The sequence below is a fragment of the Debaryomyces hansenii genome (genome assembly GCF_000006445.2).
Source record: "Debaryomyces hansenii CBS767 chromosome G complete sequence".
Classification (NCBI taxonomy): domain Eukaryota; kingdom Fungi; phylum Ascomycota; class Pichiomycetes; order Serinales; family Debaryomycetaceae; genus Debaryomyces; species Debaryomyces hansenii.
The window spans coordinates 202,810-221,382 of NC_006049.2; the positions used below are offsets into that span (position 1 = coordinate 202,810).

General features: G+C 36.0%; 11 protein-coding genes across 11 annotated transcripts; 5 read left to right on the plus strand and 6 right to left on the minus strand. All coding sequences in view use genetic code 12, as the record gives it.

Annotated features, from left to right (window-relative positions):
- Positions 1 to 141: 141 nt before the first annotated feature.
- On the minus strand, positions 142 to 1,707 carry DEHA2G02354g (DEHA2G02354p; the record flags this gene model as incomplete). Its single annotated transcript, XM_461645.2, has 1 exon — positions 142 to 1,707. One exon carries the CDS (start codon positions 1,705 to 1,707, stop codon positions 142 to 144), a length of 1,566 nt encoding a protein of 521 aa, XP_461645.2.
- A 212-nt stretch (positions 1,708 to 1,919) lies between these two features.
- Positions 1,920 to 3,056, minus strand: DEHA2G02376g (DEHA2G02376p; the record flags this gene model as incomplete). Its single annotated transcript, XM_461646.1, has 1 exon — positions 1,920 to 3,056. One exon carries the CDS (start codon positions 3,054 to 3,056, stop codon positions 1,920 to 1,922), a length of 1,137 nt encoding a protein of 378 aa, XP_461646.1.
- Positions 3,057 to 3,494: 438 nt separating this feature from the next.
- DEHA2G02398g (DEHA2G02398p) lies at positions 3,495 to 3,929 on the minus strand (the record flags this gene model as incomplete). Its single annotated transcript, XM_461647.1, has 1 exon — positions 3,495 to 3,929. One exon carries the CDS (start codon positions 3,927 to 3,929, stop codon positions 3,495 to 3,497), a length of 435 nt encoding a protein of 144 aa, XP_461647.1.
- Positions 3,930 to 4,591: 662 nt separating this feature from the next.
- Positions 4,592 to 6,037, minus strand: DEHA2G02420g (DEHA2G02420p; the record flags this gene model as incomplete). The annotated part of the gene is made up of 1 exon (XM_461648.1): positions 4,592 to 6,037. The coding sequence occupies one exon, from the start codon at positions 6,035 to 6,037 to the stop codon at positions 4,592 to 4,594; it is 1,446 nt and encodes a 481-aa protein (XP_461648.2).
- A 952-nt stretch (positions 6,038 to 6,989) lies between these two features.
- DEHA2G02442g (DEHA2G02442p) lies at positions 6,990 to 7,283 on the plus strand (the record flags this gene model as incomplete). Its single annotated transcript, XM_461649.1, has 2 exons — positions 6,990 to 7,049; positions 7,107 to 7,283. 2 exons carry the CDS (start codon positions 6,990 to 6,992, stop codon positions 7,281 to 7,283), a joined length of 237 nt encoding a protein of 78 aa, XP_461649.2.
- Positions 7,284 to 8,285: 1,002 nt separating this feature from the next.
- DEHA2G02464g (DEHA2G02464p) lies at positions 8,286 to 9,656 on the plus strand (the record flags this gene model as incomplete). The annotated part of the gene is made up of 1 exon (XM_461651.1): positions 8,286 to 9,656. The coding sequence occupies one exon, from the start codon at positions 8,286 to 8,288 to the stop codon at positions 9,654 to 9,656; it is 1,371 nt and encodes a 456-aa protein (XP_461651.1).
- Positions 9,657 to 9,761: 105 nt separating this feature from the next.
- Positions 9,762 to 10,136, minus strand: DEHA2G02486g (DEHA2G02486p; the record flags this gene model as incomplete). Its single annotated transcript, XM_461652.1, has 1 exon — positions 9,762 to 10,136. The coding sequence occupies one exon, from the start codon at positions 10,134 to 10,136 to the stop codon at positions 9,762 to 9,764; it is 375 nt and encodes a 124-aa protein (XP_461652.2).
- A 164-nt stretch (positions 10,137 to 10,300) lies between these two features.
- Positions 10,301 to 11,467, plus strand: DEHA2G02508g (DEHA2G02508p; the record flags this gene model as incomplete). The annotated part of the gene is made up of 1 exon (XM_461653.1): positions 10,301 to 11,467. The coding sequence occupies one exon, from the start codon at positions 10,301 to 10,303 to the stop codon at positions 11,465 to 11,467; it is 1,167 nt and encodes a 388-aa protein (XP_461653.2).
- Positions 11,468 to 11,510: 43 nt separating this feature from the next.
- DEHA2G02530g (DEHA2G02530p) lies at positions 11,511 to 15,086 on the minus strand (the record flags this gene model as incomplete). Its single annotated transcript, XM_461654.1, has 1 exon — positions 11,511 to 15,086. The coding sequence occupies one exon, from the start codon at positions 15,084 to 15,086 to the stop codon at positions 11,511 to 11,513; it is 3,576 nt and encodes a 1,191-aa protein (XP_461654.2).
- Positions 15,087 to 15,268: 182 nt separating this feature from the next.
- DEHA2G02552g (DEHA2G02552p) lies at positions 15,269 to 16,720 on the plus strand (the record flags this gene model as incomplete). The annotated part of the gene is made up of 1 exon (XM_461655.1): positions 15,269 to 16,720. The coding sequence occupies one exon, from the start codon at positions 15,269 to 15,271 to the stop codon at positions 16,718 to 16,720; it is 1,452 nt and encodes a 483-aa protein (XP_461655.2).
- A 699-nt stretch (positions 16,721 to 17,419) lies between these two features.
- DEHA2G02574g (DEHA2G02574p) lies at positions 17,420 to 18,249 on the plus strand (the record flags this gene model as incomplete). The annotated part of the gene is made up of 3 exons (XM_002770521.1): positions 17,420 to 17,453; positions 17,668 to 17,720; positions 18,118 to 18,249. 3 exons carry the CDS (start codon positions 17,420 to 17,422, stop codon positions 18,247 to 18,249), a joined length of 219 nt encoding a protein of 72 aa, XP_002770567.1.
- Between the last annotated feature and the right edge of the window lie 324 nt (positions 18,250 to 18,573).

The window sequence follows — 18,573 nt, forward strand, 5'->3', positions numbered from 1 at the left end:
ACAAATATCCCATAGCTTTGCGGGTCACGTTCTAGTCATTACCGCGTTAAGCAAGAAGATACATAAGGCTATTTTAGCTGGCTAAGACATATATTGTATAGACTATAAAGGACTCAATATTGTAGGAAATCGATATATTGCTTATAGGGTAGAGTAGCCGTCATAGGTTTTTCTCCAATTGGAGAAGAACCCGTTAAAAAACTTGATACCCAAACCAATATCTTTGAACCCCACAGTCGCTCTGATTGAATGCATCGAGAGCTGTGAAATACCTAAATCAATAGTTCTGGCACCGGTCTGCAGAGAAATCAAGGGACCAATTGAGGAGCCCGACCTAGAATCATTGCGTATCTGGAAGTACTGAAGCGAGTCATTGTTAAGTCTGGCTAATTCTTCGGCTAATGCCAATCCAGGTGCATCTGTAGCGAAGTGGCCGTTAGGATCCACAGCGATTGTAATTCCTTTATTTGGGACAGGCTTATGGTGATCGAGATACTCACTGGCAAAATTGGGGTTCAACAAATGGTTGACATCGGCAGATAGGATAATAGAATTTGCATATGCTAGCTCTAATTGTTCCTGGGTATGCGAATCGTCGGGGTTGAAGTATTGGGAAGCCAAAACTCTGGAAATTATCAGATCAGTGATTCCGCCCTTGGCGCCCGTGGCAGACCCTGAGCCGATTTCTTCATGGTTAAATAAGGCAACAAGCGAGAACGAATCTGACTCCACAAGGGCATCGTGATTGCTTTCGAGCAAAGAATGAATTGCTGCAAATGAGCAGATTCTGTCATCAATTCTGGGACTGAAGATGAATTCTTTATTCAAACCACCTCTTGTTCCTTTCTGGACATCGTATAATTGTAAGTCCCATTGAAGAATTTCAGATACTTCGACCCCTGCTAAGGACGAAATGTATCTCAATAATTTTAATGGATGCCTGCCGTATAATGGGGACGATTTTTCCTCGTCTGTAGCTTCTTCTTCTTCGTCATCGGACCCCGAATATCCAATCACTGGAACTGCTTGTGTTTCCTTGTTATAAGGTCTTGCAGAGGCAGCTCCAAAATGGGGTGCTAACGTTGGGATGCGAGCAATTGGATGTGGGGTAGAATCGACTAGTTGCTGATTGACTCTTTTGGAGGCTGAATCTCTCACCAAGAGACTTCCACCAACTCCTAAATCTCTATCTAACCAAAGATCATTCAAAGTTCCAGCGTATGGTGCCACACCTAACAACTCATAACCATCAATTTTTTCTTTGCTAGAATTGGGTTTCAAAGGTACAGTTAAAGAATCAATGTGAGAGCCAATAACACCAACTCCTCTTTCAGCAGTCCAATTTTTACCAACAATAAACGCCCCCAATGCTGCACCATGTCTGATCGTGTAATATTTACCAGGTTTCAAACTCTCCCACGATTTTTTCTCAGGAAGATACTTGAAACCTTCGTTGTTCAATTTTTCGGCAAAATAGTCAACGACATGGAAAATGGTTGGATTTGCATAAGTGAATTCTATGTACTCATTAGCGTACTTTTCGTAGAACTCATCATTGTATTTTGAAGTCAAGTCAACTTGATCTTGGGTCCGTTTTGATAAAGCTGGCTTCTTTTCACTCTCCTTCAAATTTTCTGTAACTTCTTTCAAGTTAATTTTCATTAAAGCTGCTTCAAGGGCTTTAGCAAGGATTTCTGAATCGCTCATTCTTTAATTGTGGTCTTATATAGTTTTTTATTTGATATTAGTTCAATAGTTGTATATCAGATAAAGTAACCCTTAATATCCTGATAACCAAAATTGGTTATCGCGCAAACTCGCGCAACACTGTGGCTCAAGGCATACTATGAATTTACCAAAATACGGTAGCACAACAAAGTCTATTAGATAGATAAGTTCTAAATATTATATACAGATTATTAGTTTGGTTTTTCAGATGCAAAGGTTGCAGCAACAATTAATGGGAAAACTATACTTGCATCCGCATAAACCTTGACTTGTTTTGCTTCTGCTTTAATCTTACCCCAAGATATGGCCTCATCTGGCCTGGCACCAGCATCGGATCCATCAAACTCTTGACCAGTATTTATGTAAACGGCGTAATCAGCTCCATTTCTCATTAAACAAGCGTTACAAATATGATGCTTGATCAACCCACCACCTAAAAGAATCATTCCAGCATTGGAAGCAGCCATCGACATCGAGTTTAATTTTCTGATATCAGCAACAATATCTAACCTGATTTGCTGTGGAGAAGCTTTGAAAGTATGGAAAAAAAGCATGTCACCTATGGATCCATCAGTTAAGGCAGGACAGAATACAGGGATATCGTTCTTATGAGCCCAATACAAGACGGAAGATTCGTCGTTTATTTCTTTTCCTAATCTGTTGATTAATTTTGAAGGAGTCCAGCATGCTGGGGAGTCTGCATTTAATCCATCAGAACCCATTTTTTTCATACCTTCCTCTTGTTCTTCCAAACATTTGTCCAAAATTGGAACAATCCATTCCTCGAATTTACAATAGTTGTCATTTGGGACCAATAAGTTACCGATTCTGTTCATACCCTGGTCTCTTAAGCCCTTACCTGGTAAACTAAACTCACCCATATAAGTAGGGGCCAAGACTTTGATTAAATCTTCTTCAATACCACCAGCACTGGATACGATAGCACTGACCATTTTATGTTGAACTAAGAAACGTAATGTATCTCTTAATCCAGACGAGATCAAATTGGAAGTATAACCCATAAAAATAGTTGATTTTTGGTATCCCTCATCATCAAATTCTCCTGTTCTTTCATGTTCAGGTAAAGAATCGATATGTTTACCTCTCCAGCTTCTCATACCGTTAATAATTTCACACGCTTGACTCACTGAAGAAGCCTGAAATCCCATGTTCTTCATAGATTCTATTAAATCAACTGCCTTCATGTTATAAGCGGAGTCTTTGGAGTAATCGATACCCTTGATTTCAACAAAACTATCAGGAACTGGAATAGATTGCTTGAGAACGGCATCAGATGCCAATCCTGGTAACTTATCTGAACCACTCATTTCTTTTGCTGGCGATGTGTATTTCGATACTAAAATAATTGGTTACAATATTATGTATGAAAACTTTTATATGAAAAAAGTGCCGAGCCGCACACAGCTTGATTCTATCTTGGCCCCTGGCCCTTGTACCCAATAGAATTGATTAAAGCCAATAATAATTAGAGATCCTGTTAATGTTACACAAGTACGGTTATAATTGGAAACAATATTAATGTATATTTCAGTGTAAATTCAATAATGTAAAAATATATAACGTAGGTATAAGAAATAATGAAATACATAAGCCAATGTAAAACTAACCAGTGAAACCAAAGCTATATAACAACTAGACGTATCCATTCATTATACCGATACTGATTAAGCTCTCAATTCAAGCAGCCATTTCTGCCGTATAAAAATCCGAGCTCGACATAACAATAAATATGCAAATGGGTAAAATTACGCTTCGACACGTTCTTTAACTTCTGGACTCCAGGCAGTATGTTTTGGTTTAGAGGTATTGTAGGTGACAAACGCACCTGAAGTACCGGTGTAGTTCTTCTTATGCTGTTCAGGTAATGGGTAAGCCCTAACGACCTTTTGATCAGCTGGTAACTTGTTTGGAGGAGTGTTGGTACCATAACCCAACCAATAATGCCATCCTGGTTCAACCTTCGACATATCAACGGCCATACCCCAATCAGCATATTCAACCCATCTAGTTCTTAAATGTATTTCTTCTGCGACGTTGGTTTCATAATATTTATTGCCAAAGTCATCTTGACCAACTAACCAACCTCTCTTGGTATCGTTAAGATTATGGACTTGCCAAGCAGCCCTCTTAAGTCCTGACGAGTATATATTTTTAAGAGTACGAACAATCGAAGTCGACATGTTGGTTATACTTTGATTCTAATGTTAAACACTTCTTTTAGCTTTCTATAGTTTTCTTACATTGAGTGAACAAATTTAGTTTGATTGGCTCAAGAAATATAATCACGTGATACATAATTGCAACGAAGCAGAACCTACTAGAGGTATTGATTGATACGGATCCTGCTGCTACGTGTCTAAGTAATGTTGTTCGTATAGTCGTCTGTTTCAAGGGGAGGTTTGTTACAATATTTCATTAAAATAATTCAACATTAAAATGTTATCGAGATGAGAGGGCAAATCAAATTCGGATCCTGCAACGGGCAACCACTACAACAGCATCTTATAGGCGATCAAATTGATTGCAATATGTCAACATAGAAACAGAACCGGTCCAATTGAAAGTGCTTACATAGTACTCAGGTACACTTCAGAATCAGCTGGAAGAAAAATGACAAATATATCTTAATTATACAAAATTCGGTACATGTCAGTAAATACTCTACACATCTGAAAAGTGCTGGGTTGCGCTTTCTACTCAAAGTTCCATTGCTATTCATATATTATGTATATATTATTCAAGAGAAATTCTAATCGCATTATGTAACAGGTAGTAAGGCGTAAGCTTACTGAAAATTGTTTTCATTCATCATTACAAGAAATCATTTGCTGGGTATTTTTTTTTACTTACGTCTCAATAAGGCAGATTGCTCCAATAAATGGTTAACGTCGGAAGAGTTAATCACCACACCGGTCTCAGAACATTTAGCCTTGCTCTTCAACTCATTACACAACCCGTCAATGTCAAGTTCTGTGTATTTAGGATGTGAGGTAATACGGTCCCATATTTCAGAGCATTTAACGGTATCTTCTGGTGCTGGGACAACTTCTTCTTCTTCAGTCTTTTGAGGAGCAGACTCTGTATTAGTCTTCTTGACAGAGTTGTCTTCATGTCCATCGGAAACGCTGGTCCTGACAAAATCATTGAAATTGAATCCTTTATCGTTCAATGGATCGTAAACACTTTCTTCTGTGGTCAACAACGACATTGGATCAACTTCGTTGCTCCTCTTAGGTTCCGTATAACTATCGGCGAAGGCCAATGAAACATCAAAGTTATTATCGTTTAAAAATGACAATGGGTCTTCATTGTTGCTAGATAATTCAAAATTGAATTTAGAATCACCATTAAAGAAAGGGTCAAAGCTTGTGTTGTCGTTAGTTGAAGTCGTATAGTTTTCTTTCTCTGGATTCCTTAAATTGCTAAATGGCGAGTTATATTGATATTGATCTTCCTTGTCCTTCGGTACAGGGCAATCTTTGGTGCCACAAGCTTCGTTTAATTTAACACAAAAGGGATCAACCTGCTCTTCAAAAGTCTGATGGGTAAACCCGTAATTTTGATCATTCTGGTTATCAAATTGATTAGAATTTACGGTGTTAGGTGCCGAGTTCTGTGAGTCTGGAGAAACCAAAATATTATCATTGAGCGGGGACGTAGACGACGAGGACCCGCTGATCAAGTCTGGCACGTATTGTTTCTGGCCGGTCAGGTATCCATCATTGGAGGTATTGGAATCGGCCAAGTTGTCCTTGGACCATGGAAAGCTGGCAGAAAACTGGCCCACCGAGTCTGGCGATGTGTTGTTCAGTGACTCGTTAGGCGACTGGAACTTAACTTCTCCGACCGACGACTTATTACTGGCTGAATCCGACTGGGAAGAATGGTGCTTCTCCCCCATTGTCGGCCTATATGTGCCTCCCGTATTAGGGTTCGACAAGTGGCCCACTCTCGTGGGCAACTTCAAGTCCAGAAAATCTGTATGGCCTCTGTATCTCGCTAACTCGTTCTTTAACATGTCAACCTGAGCCTTCAAGAAGTCCAGCTCGGTGTTGGCCTTGATTGTCTCGTCCTCCAACGATTTTACCTTGTCTTCCAAATCCTTCATTTTACGCTCCTTTCTCTCCCTGTACGCCCTCTGTGCCGCCCGATTCTGCGCCGTCCTTTTCGACTTGGGCTCGATCTCTATAGGCTTGCGTCCTGGCTTGGTGTGCAACTTTTTGTCATCATGACTCAAATTCGATGATCCTGAAGATACCTCAGAAATATTCCTCTTCACGTCCGCCATCATTATACTATCTCTAATATTGCTATCTGAAGCTTCTGTTATTTGTAGTGCCTTCGCTATTTGTCGCTCTGTATTGGTGTTAATTCCTCAACACCTAATCAGCTAGTAATCCGTATTCTAGCAATTGCTTCTCGTATTTAATGGAGATAAAAATTTCTCACTATTCTTACTAATGAATTCAGGAGCACTATTTTATGCTCACTAATCAATATCTCACTATTAATATAATATTAAACGCTTCCACTACTAATTATGGGGCTTTCTATACTTGATCTTGTCTCGCAGACTTAATATGGTACTATATATGTATGTATAGACCTTAAAAACTGTATGGTAACGATGTTTCAAAAATCTACAAAATCTCCCTTATCCTTTAAAACTAGCGCTTGGGTTTATTATATATCAAATGGCTAGTGCGCCATGTAATTTCTTTTACATTCGCTGTGCTATTGTGCATGCGAACGTGCAAGACCGGGAGTTTCCTCTTATAGACTCCCCCCGCATCTGCAATTTAATTGGCCCTCGCGACAGAAGATCGGTTGTTCCGCTAACTCGGTAAGTATGCTGCTGACAAATTAATTTGCTAGGGAACGAGTGCTATCAGTCTAACAACGCCAATGCCCCAGAATAATACAGTCCAAAGGTTGAGTCAGAGGGAGTCATGAACTGCAAGTCGTAAGTAAATTAGGTTTTATTTTGGTTACGACGGAACTATAAAGCCTAAACGGCCTATCAGCGTTAGTGTTAGCGGAGTGACATAGGAGACAACACGTGCATTGGGGAGGAGAGGCTCCGAGCTATTCTCGGAATGGTCGTTAAAAGGGTTTTTCGCAGCGTCAATATTCGATCGAATTCTACGCTCATGCTCATCAATAGGCTATAGAGAGCGCTTATATAATAGGCCTGCGCCGCAGTAAGAGAAAAAGCAGTTTGATCAGATAACTAAAAATATATGGGTTATCCGTCCTCGGAGTTATCTCGGACAACAGCATTGATTCTGGACATGGACTATGTATGTACATTTCGGCAGGGATTGGGGGTCATTCGAGGTTACTACTAACACGCACAGCAAACACAAATTGCTAACTTACAGAAGACTCGGTCGGTGGTGGAGACGATACAACAGTCGACATTGAAGATATACGAGGACATTCAGGTGGCGCGAAAGAATAATGAAGTGGTTCTAAATGAGGCCAGTGAGGCCAGGGACGTGGTCGAGGGGCTTGGAAATAAGAACGAGAAATGATAAGAAAAACAAGAGATAATAGCAAGAGAAATAACAAAAAAAAATTAGGTTTATATGCGACGGGTATAAGTAGACAGTAGACGGCTATTGCAACGTTATGATGAATATACGGCTATGGATAGACATACGCGTAGACGATGGGGAATATTGTAGGATTTGGAGGGGATGCGGCCGTGGGGTGGCGGTTCCAGATGCTTTCGGAACAACCCTAAAATTAGATTATGCATAGAGTTCGGTGGGACGGCGAAGGTGATCTCCGCAAACGAACAAAAGATAAGATGATTATAACATGTGGCATTGTGCCGTGGATGTATGATAAGGTTACGGAGAGGACGAATGTGATTGAAGGGATAAGCTGGATTGGCGACACGATAATTGCGAAAATCTGATATTTCGGTAGAAGTTGCATATGATCTACTTGATGTTTGTAAATGTCGGTGTAATTTATTATACAGTCAGATGCTAGTGGCTCTCGGTGATATCGATAGACATAGGTAGCCGTAGGTAGGAATAAGTAAACATAAGTAAAAATATTATTCGATACGGTTTCTGGAACATTACTAGAAATGCTTGCAGTATTATGCTAGAACAGAACCAATTGAACCAATGGAAAATAGAAATAAAAACTATTGATAGCATCACGGTGGCGGAGTATTGAGTTCTTCGTTGACAATTAAGAGGCTGATTCCTATTTTTCATAAGTTTGAAGCTACAACGAGGCATGGAACAAGTAATGCATTGCAACCATCTCTCACAAGAACAATTGGGCATATTCTACACAATCGACCCTTCACATCGATACTTCGATTTTCTCTTCACTCCATTTGCAACGAGTGATCTTGCAAACAAAATGTCTACATAAATCTCCATAGTAATGCAGTCTCTACGTTTGGTATTTTCGGACGTCTGTATATAAGCATTCAGTGATTTACTCCCAAATATAAGTTTGAATTAGAGTGTATTCATGTTTTCTTGTCCAACTTAAACAAACTAGTGCCCCCTATGACTCAATTACCTCTTCCATATTACAACGACGATCCCAATTCGTTTGCTTATCCTACAGTGCATAAAAGATGGCCTACAATCATCGAAGGATGCATTAAGGACATGAAGAATGAGCTTGAATCTGACCCCAAGTTGGAAAACTCCGGGTCCGATATCATCACTAAGTTACAGGATCTTTTAGTTTCGTTTAAGAACGATGAAGAAGTAAAACCATTTGATGATGCTGCAATTAAATTGAATCCTTCCTTAGCTCGTTATAACGAATCATTGGTTGAACTTAACAAGACCAAGAAGGTCACCTGGTTGACCGGCCCATGGTTAAACTTAGAATGCTATTTATACCAAGCTATTAACCAATACTTCATTTCTTCTGAAGAATCTTATTGGCACGATTTTGATATTTTTGAAAACTTGAAGAACCAAACTTTTCAACAATCGGAGCTCGGCGCATTAGAATTATGCAAAAGATATGAAGTACTCACGACTCAATTGTCCAAATCCTTGGAGAAAGATACGTTGAAACTCCTCTTTTCTGAATTTATAGACATTTCATTATGGGGTAACGCTACAGATTTGTCATTATTAGCCGGTAATGTTACCCTCGAGGATATTCAATCAGTTCAAGGTGAAGCAAACAGAAAGAAAAATGAAGAAAATATTTTGGTCAATGATTTATCAGAAGCTTGGGAATACTTATTGAAGAGTGAAGCCAAGGAGAAAAGACTTGATATTGTATTAGACAATTCAGGGTTTGAGTTGTTTGCTGACTTGATTTTTAGTTTATTTGCCTTGGATTCTGGGTTAGTAAGTGAAATTCATTTACATTGTAAGCAAATTCCATGGTTTGTTAGTGACGTGATGCCAAAGGATTTTTCTATATTGTTGAAGCAATTGATTGATCCTAAATTTTATGGTAGTATCTCTAATAAAGAGAATTTGCGGGCAATTTCAGCCGTACAAGAGAGAATAACAAATTACCATAAGTCTGACAAGATAGTTATCAAATCCCATCCATTCTGGACTTTGGATGACAAATATTGGACCATCCCAAAGTTCGATGATTTATATAAGGATTTATTGGCTTCAAATTTAGTTATTTTCAAGGGTGATTTGAATTACCGTAAATTAACAGGTGATGTGCAATGGGACCCAACAACTCCTTTCACGACGTCCATTCAAGAATTGGCAACATCTAAGCTACCAGTTTTGAGTTTACGTACTTGCAAAGCCGACGTAGTAGTTGGCTTACCAAAGGGCTTGAATGAAGAATTAATTGAAAAATATAAATCCATGAGTAACGAGAAGGGAGAATTTTGGAGCTCCTCCGGTAAATGGGCTGTCATATCCTTCTCGGATGGCCGTAACTAGATTCAATAGATCAAAATACATTATACATTTATTTTATATTTAAGAATAAGCAACTCGATGAAGTAAATATCTAATTAGCGCAAGACAAACAATGATAAGTACTATCTACATATCACCAGCTTTTTTGGAGTTACAAGCAACTATTTTAAATTTATCCACGTTTATTTCATTATCATTTAAGTCATTATTACCTGAATTTGAAACATCAGTCAATTTGATTAGAACGTTTTTGATTATGAAAGTCCACACATCATCACAGAATCTATACGTATGCAAATCTCCTTTAAAAGTTAACTTAGATTTGGAAATGCCCAGCTCATTTTTCAACAATTCAGATATAATTCGATCGAAGTTATTTAAAATTCTCATAGCTAGTTGTGGTTGTATCTTTTCATCGGAAATTAATGTATCTAATGCATCAGTTAACGTTGTTCCTATAGTCGACCTTCTATAGAGCTCATAATATGCTGGAGCACTCATTATCGTATTGTGTTTTTATTTATATTAATTACCACTTATACTGTAGTAATAATCAATACTTGATATTTGAAAAGTGACCCTTCATTGTGCGTGTATATAAAATTTGCCTATATTAAAATTGAAAATATTCCATCTAGAATTAAACGAAATCTAACTCAATTATAATGGACAACAAAGAGAATAAGAACGACAGAACTGTTTCTGAAAGATATAGGAATGCTATTGGAAAATTTCAAAGTATTTTTAATGGTAGTTCTGTATTTGGTGATCGCAAAGACTCATTGAAATACCAGACGAACGTTGGTGATTTGATTAAAGAGTTTACTTTGATTCAATTGATTGTTGATAGATTAGATTTGTTTAGCGACAACGAGTCTCTTAACGAAATAAATGTCAGTTACATACAATTTATAAACTTGGATTATTATTTGGGATTGTTATATTCGGATTATTTATGGAACCCAAAAACTGGACAAGCTCCAGAAGCATCAGATCCAATTGAGTTCAAAGAAATGAATATTACCATTGCTAAGAGCAAACTTGTTCATTTTATAGCACAACTAGATAACTATGGTGAAGTTTTATCCAAGTCTCAATCTTCCAGAGTGAATTCGTTCAAAGAAATATACAATCCTACGTACGACGAATTAGTATCCTATAGTAATCCCGCATTGAAAAGAGCAGATAAAATTGAAAATTACAAGCTAGAGAAAGAGTTGAAAGGAAAATTGCAAATATTAAATGACTACTATAATCAAAATTCCGAAAAAGGCGAGGAAGAAGACGATTCCATGTTTGAGAGATTTGACGAAGAGATTGTTAAGGCGATTTATATTGATCAACTAAGATTGTACAGCATCAGCGCCTTTAATAACTTGGAGCTATTGTCGATGGAATTGCAAGTCTTATCCAACAGACCAAAACAGCGTATAACAGAAATAGACCCTCCTAAATCCAAGGAAGAACCATCAATGGAAAATGATTATGGATATACTTCAAAATTAGAATCCTTACCCTTCAACAATAAAAGCAAGATTTCTGATTTGATTTCGAAACAAGGCAAAATTTTACAACCTTTTACAATAACGTCCAATAAGCAAGATCTCAAGCTGAAAGTCTTTGGCACAGGCCAAGTTCTTCCTTCTATGTCTGTTGAGGAATACCTAGATTATGAATTGGCGAACGGTAAGATGATGAAAGAAGAAGTCAAAGATGAGAAGAATGATAGTGATAGTGATAATTCAGACGAAGAATTAGAAAAGCGACAATGGGATGACTGGAAGGATGATAATCCAAAGGGTAGCGGTAATATGAAAGCAAATTTAGGTTAAATTATATAATTATTTTAATATCTATACATAGATGTACATTATTTTAGTTCAAATCGTCTTCTAATTCTCTTAACCATTCGTAATATTCTAAATTTATTTCATCCAATTTGGTAACTGATAATGAATCAACACTTTTTGATTTTATAATCCACTTATCTTCATCATCATCGAAGCTTTTCAAACAATTTAAAATTATCATGTATAATTCTAAAATCTTCAATTTATATTGTTTGATATCTTCAACAACTGTTGTAGAATTGGCGAGTAAATTCGTTTGCTCATGCTTAAACCTCGTAATAAACATATATAACGATTCAGCTGCACCTCTTTTATCGGCTAATTGACTAGAATCTAACGTTGGGCCGAAAAGCCTCCATGTATAAAGATATTCATAACACTTGAGAGAATTAGCCAATGCTAACTCATTGTTAGCGGTTTCCAATAGTATCGAATCAATTAATAAATAATGTCTAGAGTATAACTTATTCGAATTTGGTGGAAAAATAATGGATATACGTTGATTTAACATTAAGTTGTTTATGAACCTACTAAGTAGATCCTTAAAATCGAAAATCTTTGAAACCTTCGAAGAAGACAAATATGATAAGCACTCATATACCAAATCATATTTTAATGAACTGAGTGCCATCTCAAATATATTTAGATAGAATTGGTCAATATTCAGGATAACTGTTTCATCTGGGTTATTAATTTTCTTCAAGTTTTCAACAGCAATTCTTTCAAATTTCAACGCATTATTTATGAACTCCGCTTCAATAGTAGAAGATGAACCATCAGCTGATGTAACAGCATTAATAGCGCTTGTAGTCGGGGTTATAAACCTTTGACGGTGATGTGAACGATGGCGTAAATCTCTTCCTTGTGATTTTGATAATTCCGATAATGCATGGAAATAGTTTGCTTTTCCTAATTCACTGTCTATACCATCAAATTCATTTAAAAATATCGTGGTGAGGAAAGATTTTATACGTGGGTTGATAGACAACGAGTTTAGGAATTTTTTCTTTAAATCTTCTTTAATAGAATCATTATCAAACTTGAAAAATTCGTGCTTTTCAAATATCAGGAAAAACTCCAATGGCTCATTGTTGATTAAATAAACTAACCCGATCAAAAATCTATCGATGATTTTTGATTGACTTAATTTAGAGAAGAATTTCTCTTTAATTAATAAACTTTCACCATGATTTATTAACTCTATAATAACATCAAGAATAAATTTATCATATGATGAAATGACATGACCATAAAAGTAATCGTAACTTTCAGTCAATTTACCTTCTATAATCAAAGAATTAAGTCTTGGGTTTCTATTGGCTAATCCTGTCCAAAATAACGAGTTTTCGGAATTGCTAAGGTCTGTCGATTCTACTTTAGCATGTATGTTATCTGATTCAAAGCAAGTATTGAAAACACAATCAACAATAACATAACTGGATAATCTTTGAATTAATTTATTAAGCAAGAGTAGGATCTGTTCATTCACTTCACAAATTAAGAATAAAACGACCAAGCTTAATAAAATTGACTCATGGTGACGTTTGATATTTCTGAAAGTTACTAGTGTATTCAATTTAGTCAAAGTACCAATAGTGGCTAGTGGATTTAATTTTCTTATAGTTTCATCAAGGTTATCTGGCTTAATACGCGAATCAATTAACGATGAAATAACATCGAGGACGTCAGGAATACTTTCCAATTCAGTCATAATCAGAGAGATTTCATCTGTCGAAATCTTATTATTAAGAATAGTATCATACAACATAGTAGCCTTATCAGCAGTTACTTTTGAAGCTTCAAGGTTTAGAACACCACGGTAAATTTTATTATATGTCTTTGGAGATAACGCAACTGTTAACCGTTCTAATATTGCTGCCAATTTACCTTCACTGGATGATGGCTTATTATAAAAGAATCCTTCATAGTGATGCGATTGCCTAAATATACTGATATTATTAATATTCAAGGTCAATATAGTTGACTTATTGGCTATGCATAATGCTAATGATTCTTCACCTACTTTCTTAAGTTCTTCACACAAGCAGTCCAATTTATACCAACAAGACTTGCGATCTTGATAATCATTTGCAGCCTTATCAATTGTCTCGATAACAGTCTCACGAATGGAACTATTATATCTAACGCTTTCAAGACCTATATGCTCTCTGAAGATATTTAATGAAGTTGTAATAATCAAGTCATCATAGCTCTCAGAATTCAAAATTTTGTTGGAGTAAAATTCAATATCATGATGAGAAGTAGAATCAGATAATGAGTTCGAACTGTTTGGTTGGGACCAATTTATTGATGATACTGCACCATTATTGAAATGAATTTTATAGGTCACAAGGATTGATGATGTATTTGATTTCCATAAAATATGATAGTTCAAATATTCACCACGACTTTCGCATCTAAAATCTTGAACAAACCATAAGGAATTATGATACTTTGTCTCTTCATCGCCTTGTGAGGAAATTAGCAAATCTGGCAACTGTGGTTGGAAGGTCAAGCGATCTAAGGAAATCAATTCTATTTGAGTCTTATGATCTAAAATCTCCCACGCTTTGAAAAGCAAACCCATCTCATTGTAATTTTGTTTTAAACTATTAGATGTAGTAGTGTAGTGACAAGTTAAATATGCATGACCGGACGCTTCACTTTCAACAACTTGCAAGTATCTAGAAGATACGGAACTTAACCAGGCCGCATCAGCTCTTGATCCCGACTTATCATCTTTCAAATCTATTGGACTACGCGCTTGTTGATGATTTTCTAGATTCCAGAATTTTAACACTTTGTCGACAGTCAATGTTATAAGTATAGTACTAACAGCTACCAAGTCCACAAGCGAATTAGACGAGACTCCATCTAGAACAATATCTTGATTTGAAGTATCTCTCTTGAATAGGCCACTCACAAAATTCAATGGTAATAATGACGTTGGATCACTGAAATTATGAACAGCAAAATCCTTCAAATGCTCCGATCTCTGTAAATGCAATAATCCACCGTCTTTCAAAGAAATTATTATGTTACGAGAATCAATGGCTTTCATAAACGATGGAGGTGATCTTAGTTCGAATGAGTAGGGTATTGATATTCTCCCCCATTGATCGAAATTATTTAATGAGAATTTGGCCTTCTGGTTATCTTCTACAATAAAGTCAGTTAAAGATATTTTCAATGTTATAAACAAATAATTCTCATCAATCAAATCCATAATTATCCATCCTTCATCTTCAGTCTCCAGCTTTTCATAATAAACACTGATACAGTGATTTGATTTAAGTTCATGCGGTAATACCACTTGCAAGCTTTGAAATTTCAAGCGGAAATTATTTACTTGCGAATTCAATGGCGTAAAAGATATAGTCTTCATATCATTTAGAACCACGTACGAAATTTGGTCAATGAATGAGGAGTTTATTTTACTCAAATTGACTATATCACCCGTGCTAGCTAACTGTCTATGAAATTGTTCATTGGGTGTATATTTCTGCAGCGTTGATGGGTATTTAAGAGGTAATTTAACAGTCTGTGCTGCTAAATGCCTCTTGTAACCCATTATATTGACTGTAGCGTAGGATAGATCCATCCTTTATATGCTTAATGGTGTATTTCTTGATATCTATGCTTGTTATTGATACGCTTGTTAATTGAGCGCTTATTTTTTTTTGTTGATGGTTGAGATCATTTTTGTGTTATTTTCTAAAATATGATTATATTAGATGAAAAGTAGACCTACAAAGAATACTTAGAGTTTGAACTCAACCCACCATGTCATCAACTATATTTTATAAGTTTTTATCCCAGAAAACTCAATCGACCATTCATTTCGATGGGACGGGTATAAGTGTGTTTGATTTAAAGCATGAAATCATATTACAGAATCAACTTGGTCAAGGTACAGATTTTAATTTAAGATTGTATCACCTGGAACAGCCAGACTTGGAATACGAAAACGATCAAGATGTTATATCTAGGTCATCCTTTGTTTTAGCAAAAAGATCGCCGAGTTTATCGAAGAATGGGAAATTCAATAATGCTTCAAGATATGTCAGTGGAAAACCACGTATTAATAAGAAGGTGATGAATACAACGGCAACTATGGCAGCCAACGGAGCGGCAAATAAGAATGAGAGTAGACCAGTGGACGAAAATATATCCGAAGAAGACCGTATTAAATTGATGTTCGAAAATCAATCCAACGCATGGGCGCAAACGCAAGATGAGCTTTCTACACATAAGGTGGTATACAATAAGCCATCCGCTACTGGTACTAATCCAGAAGACATACCACCCCCAGGATATATGTGTTATAGATGTGGTGGCAAAGACCATTGGATTAGAAATTGTCCTACTAATACCGATCCTAATTTTGAAGGTAAAAAGATTAAGAGGACTACCGGTATCCCAAAGTCATATTTGAAGACTATCTCCAAAGAGGCGGCTACAGCGGCAGAAAATAATAATGATGGGTCCGATAATCAAATAACAACGAATGAAAATGGTGACCTCGTGGATCAACAGGGCAATACATATATGATTACGGAAACTGGTGAATACGTTATTGCAATGGCCGATAATAAGACTTGGCTTAATTACCAACAAAAGCAGCAAAATGCAGCAATGAAGGCAAAGCAGGAATTTGAATCAAAGATCTTGGAATGTATCGAGAAGGACCAAAGGACAGAGTTCTTGGATCCTTTGGCGAGCTCGATCAAAAAGTTATTGGCACCACCGATAGTTATGACGTCATGCTGTCAGTCTAAAGAAATTTTAAAGAAAATGACAAACTTTAATTACCATCAACCTACTTTGGAACAAGTATTGATTGAAAATGACTTCCACTGTCCAAACTGTGATTCTGAAGATGTCTTCATAGATACACTTATACGAAATGAAGAATTGGAATCGAGTCTCCAGGATTATATCAAAGAAAAGGGGGAACAATTAGGTATCGAAGATCCAATTACTGCCGCAAATAATGCCTTGAAGAGGTCTAGCGAGGGCGATGACGACCAACCAGATGCAAAGAGACAAAACATTGGATTACCTCTGAGACCAAATATGCTTCCAATGGTTTCGCCATTTGGAATGCCTCCAGGTATGCCAATGCCACCTATGCCGATGGCTATGAATCCAAACATGCCAATGCCACCAATGTTTATGCCACCAGTTCCACCACCATTTGCAATGAATAACCAACAACCCCAACAAAAGAAGTAAAAGTCTACTGTCATATAATTGTATAATAACTCTACATTCTATGTATATCAATACACATATTTTATAATTTCTATATTAGTTCACCACCTTCAAAATGTATCATTATCGCTAGTAGTTGGGCTTCATACGATAACCTTAAGTCCATCTGGAACCCTATAATCCTTTGGATTTTACCCGGAGAAACGAAGTTACACAAAATGCAAATTTCAAACGAAAATTTTTATACCATTTTGTCTTTAAAACGTCCAATGCTGTTCTTTCTTTTTCTTGCTTTTCTTTGAATAATATCAATTTGTTTAGTGTATGTTTATTAAAGAACCAACGTTCTCATAATTTACTCATTGGGTTATTACAACGTAAAAGATGATCCAAACATAAATTTCAAACTAGAGTATGTGACTATTAAGAATGATCACAAAAGTATTGCTGATATTAGTTGTTTGCCCGAGTAATAGTGAATTTTATAATTCAAAGTGTTAATACTAACAAGTATAGACATCCTATATTTTTTTTATTCCATTTTTTTTCTAATTCTAATGAAATAAGCAGAATAAGTATGTTACAAATTTGAAACTTATTTGAGATTGATTTATTATGATGATTTAACAAAAACAAAGCTGGAATTACTGGCTGAAACTCTATGATTGATAAGTTTTTGCACTTCCTGATACAATACTTCAATTTCAAATTATTTTTTTGATGTTATCGAACATTTTACTAACAATAATCTTAGGTATGTTTTGATCGTTCATGATACGATATCATTAACCTAAAGCTAACATGAGGAATTATTGCACTGGGCACTGAATATTTTGTGAGTGACAACGCATTTATGGTGGGCCTCAGAAACCCACTGTTACTGATCCTATTGTTTTATTGAAAAATGTGATTAATTGTATTCTGCTGTATCACTATCATTGGACATATATACTAACAAATTTCAATAGACAATATATCCCTTCATTTGGCAAAACTTGATTATAGTTTTGGGCTTGTAATTGTATGTATCTACCGTTTCGTTGAAGAATAATAATAGATAAAAGATGATCTCCTTAGATGACGAGTCAGAATTTCGGGATTCCCGTTGATGACAACCTTTTTTTAATACCATTCATGCAAATCTGATATCTAAATTATTTTAACTTGAAATGAAAATGGAAACAATGACTAACATGATAGAATCAATGAACATTTACAAATTAATCCAGGTGGGTAATTTGGTTAATGCTTTTGATAAAGTACAGCAAATCCAATAAAAGATGAGCTTGAAAAAAAAGACAAGCATATGTCTGAATCTTTAATGAAGAGAAACTTTTTCGTGTCTGATATTATTTGTTGTATGCTTTATCAATTGTATATAAATTACTCATCCTCGTATTAACGGATTTTATAATCAGTCGATTATTTGTTCTTTAAAGTGTTTGAGTGAGAAAGATTTAAACGATAGCATATTGAAAGTTAATGATGACTTCACCACATTTATCACGACGGTCTACTGCGTATTGGAACTTGTAATTCCTTTACTTTGATGATAATTTTAGGCCTTGACCGGCCGTGGTTCCTGATATAACTTTTAATGCTTTTGTTTAAGTCTTTCTTCGCTCAAATTCGTTCGAGGTCCCCAACATAAAAGTATGTATTATATATCACGGCGAATACATTGTATTTAAAATGATGATTTTTATAATTTCTCGAGAACATCAATGAAGAACTCCAAAAAAAATTCGATTTGCATGTCAGTCTGATTTTTCAACTTTGTATTCTATCATAACCAGCTAGACTGTTAATATGGTATACTAACAATAATCTAGTGTTTATAGTAATAAAATATTTATCTTCCATAAAAGTTGTAG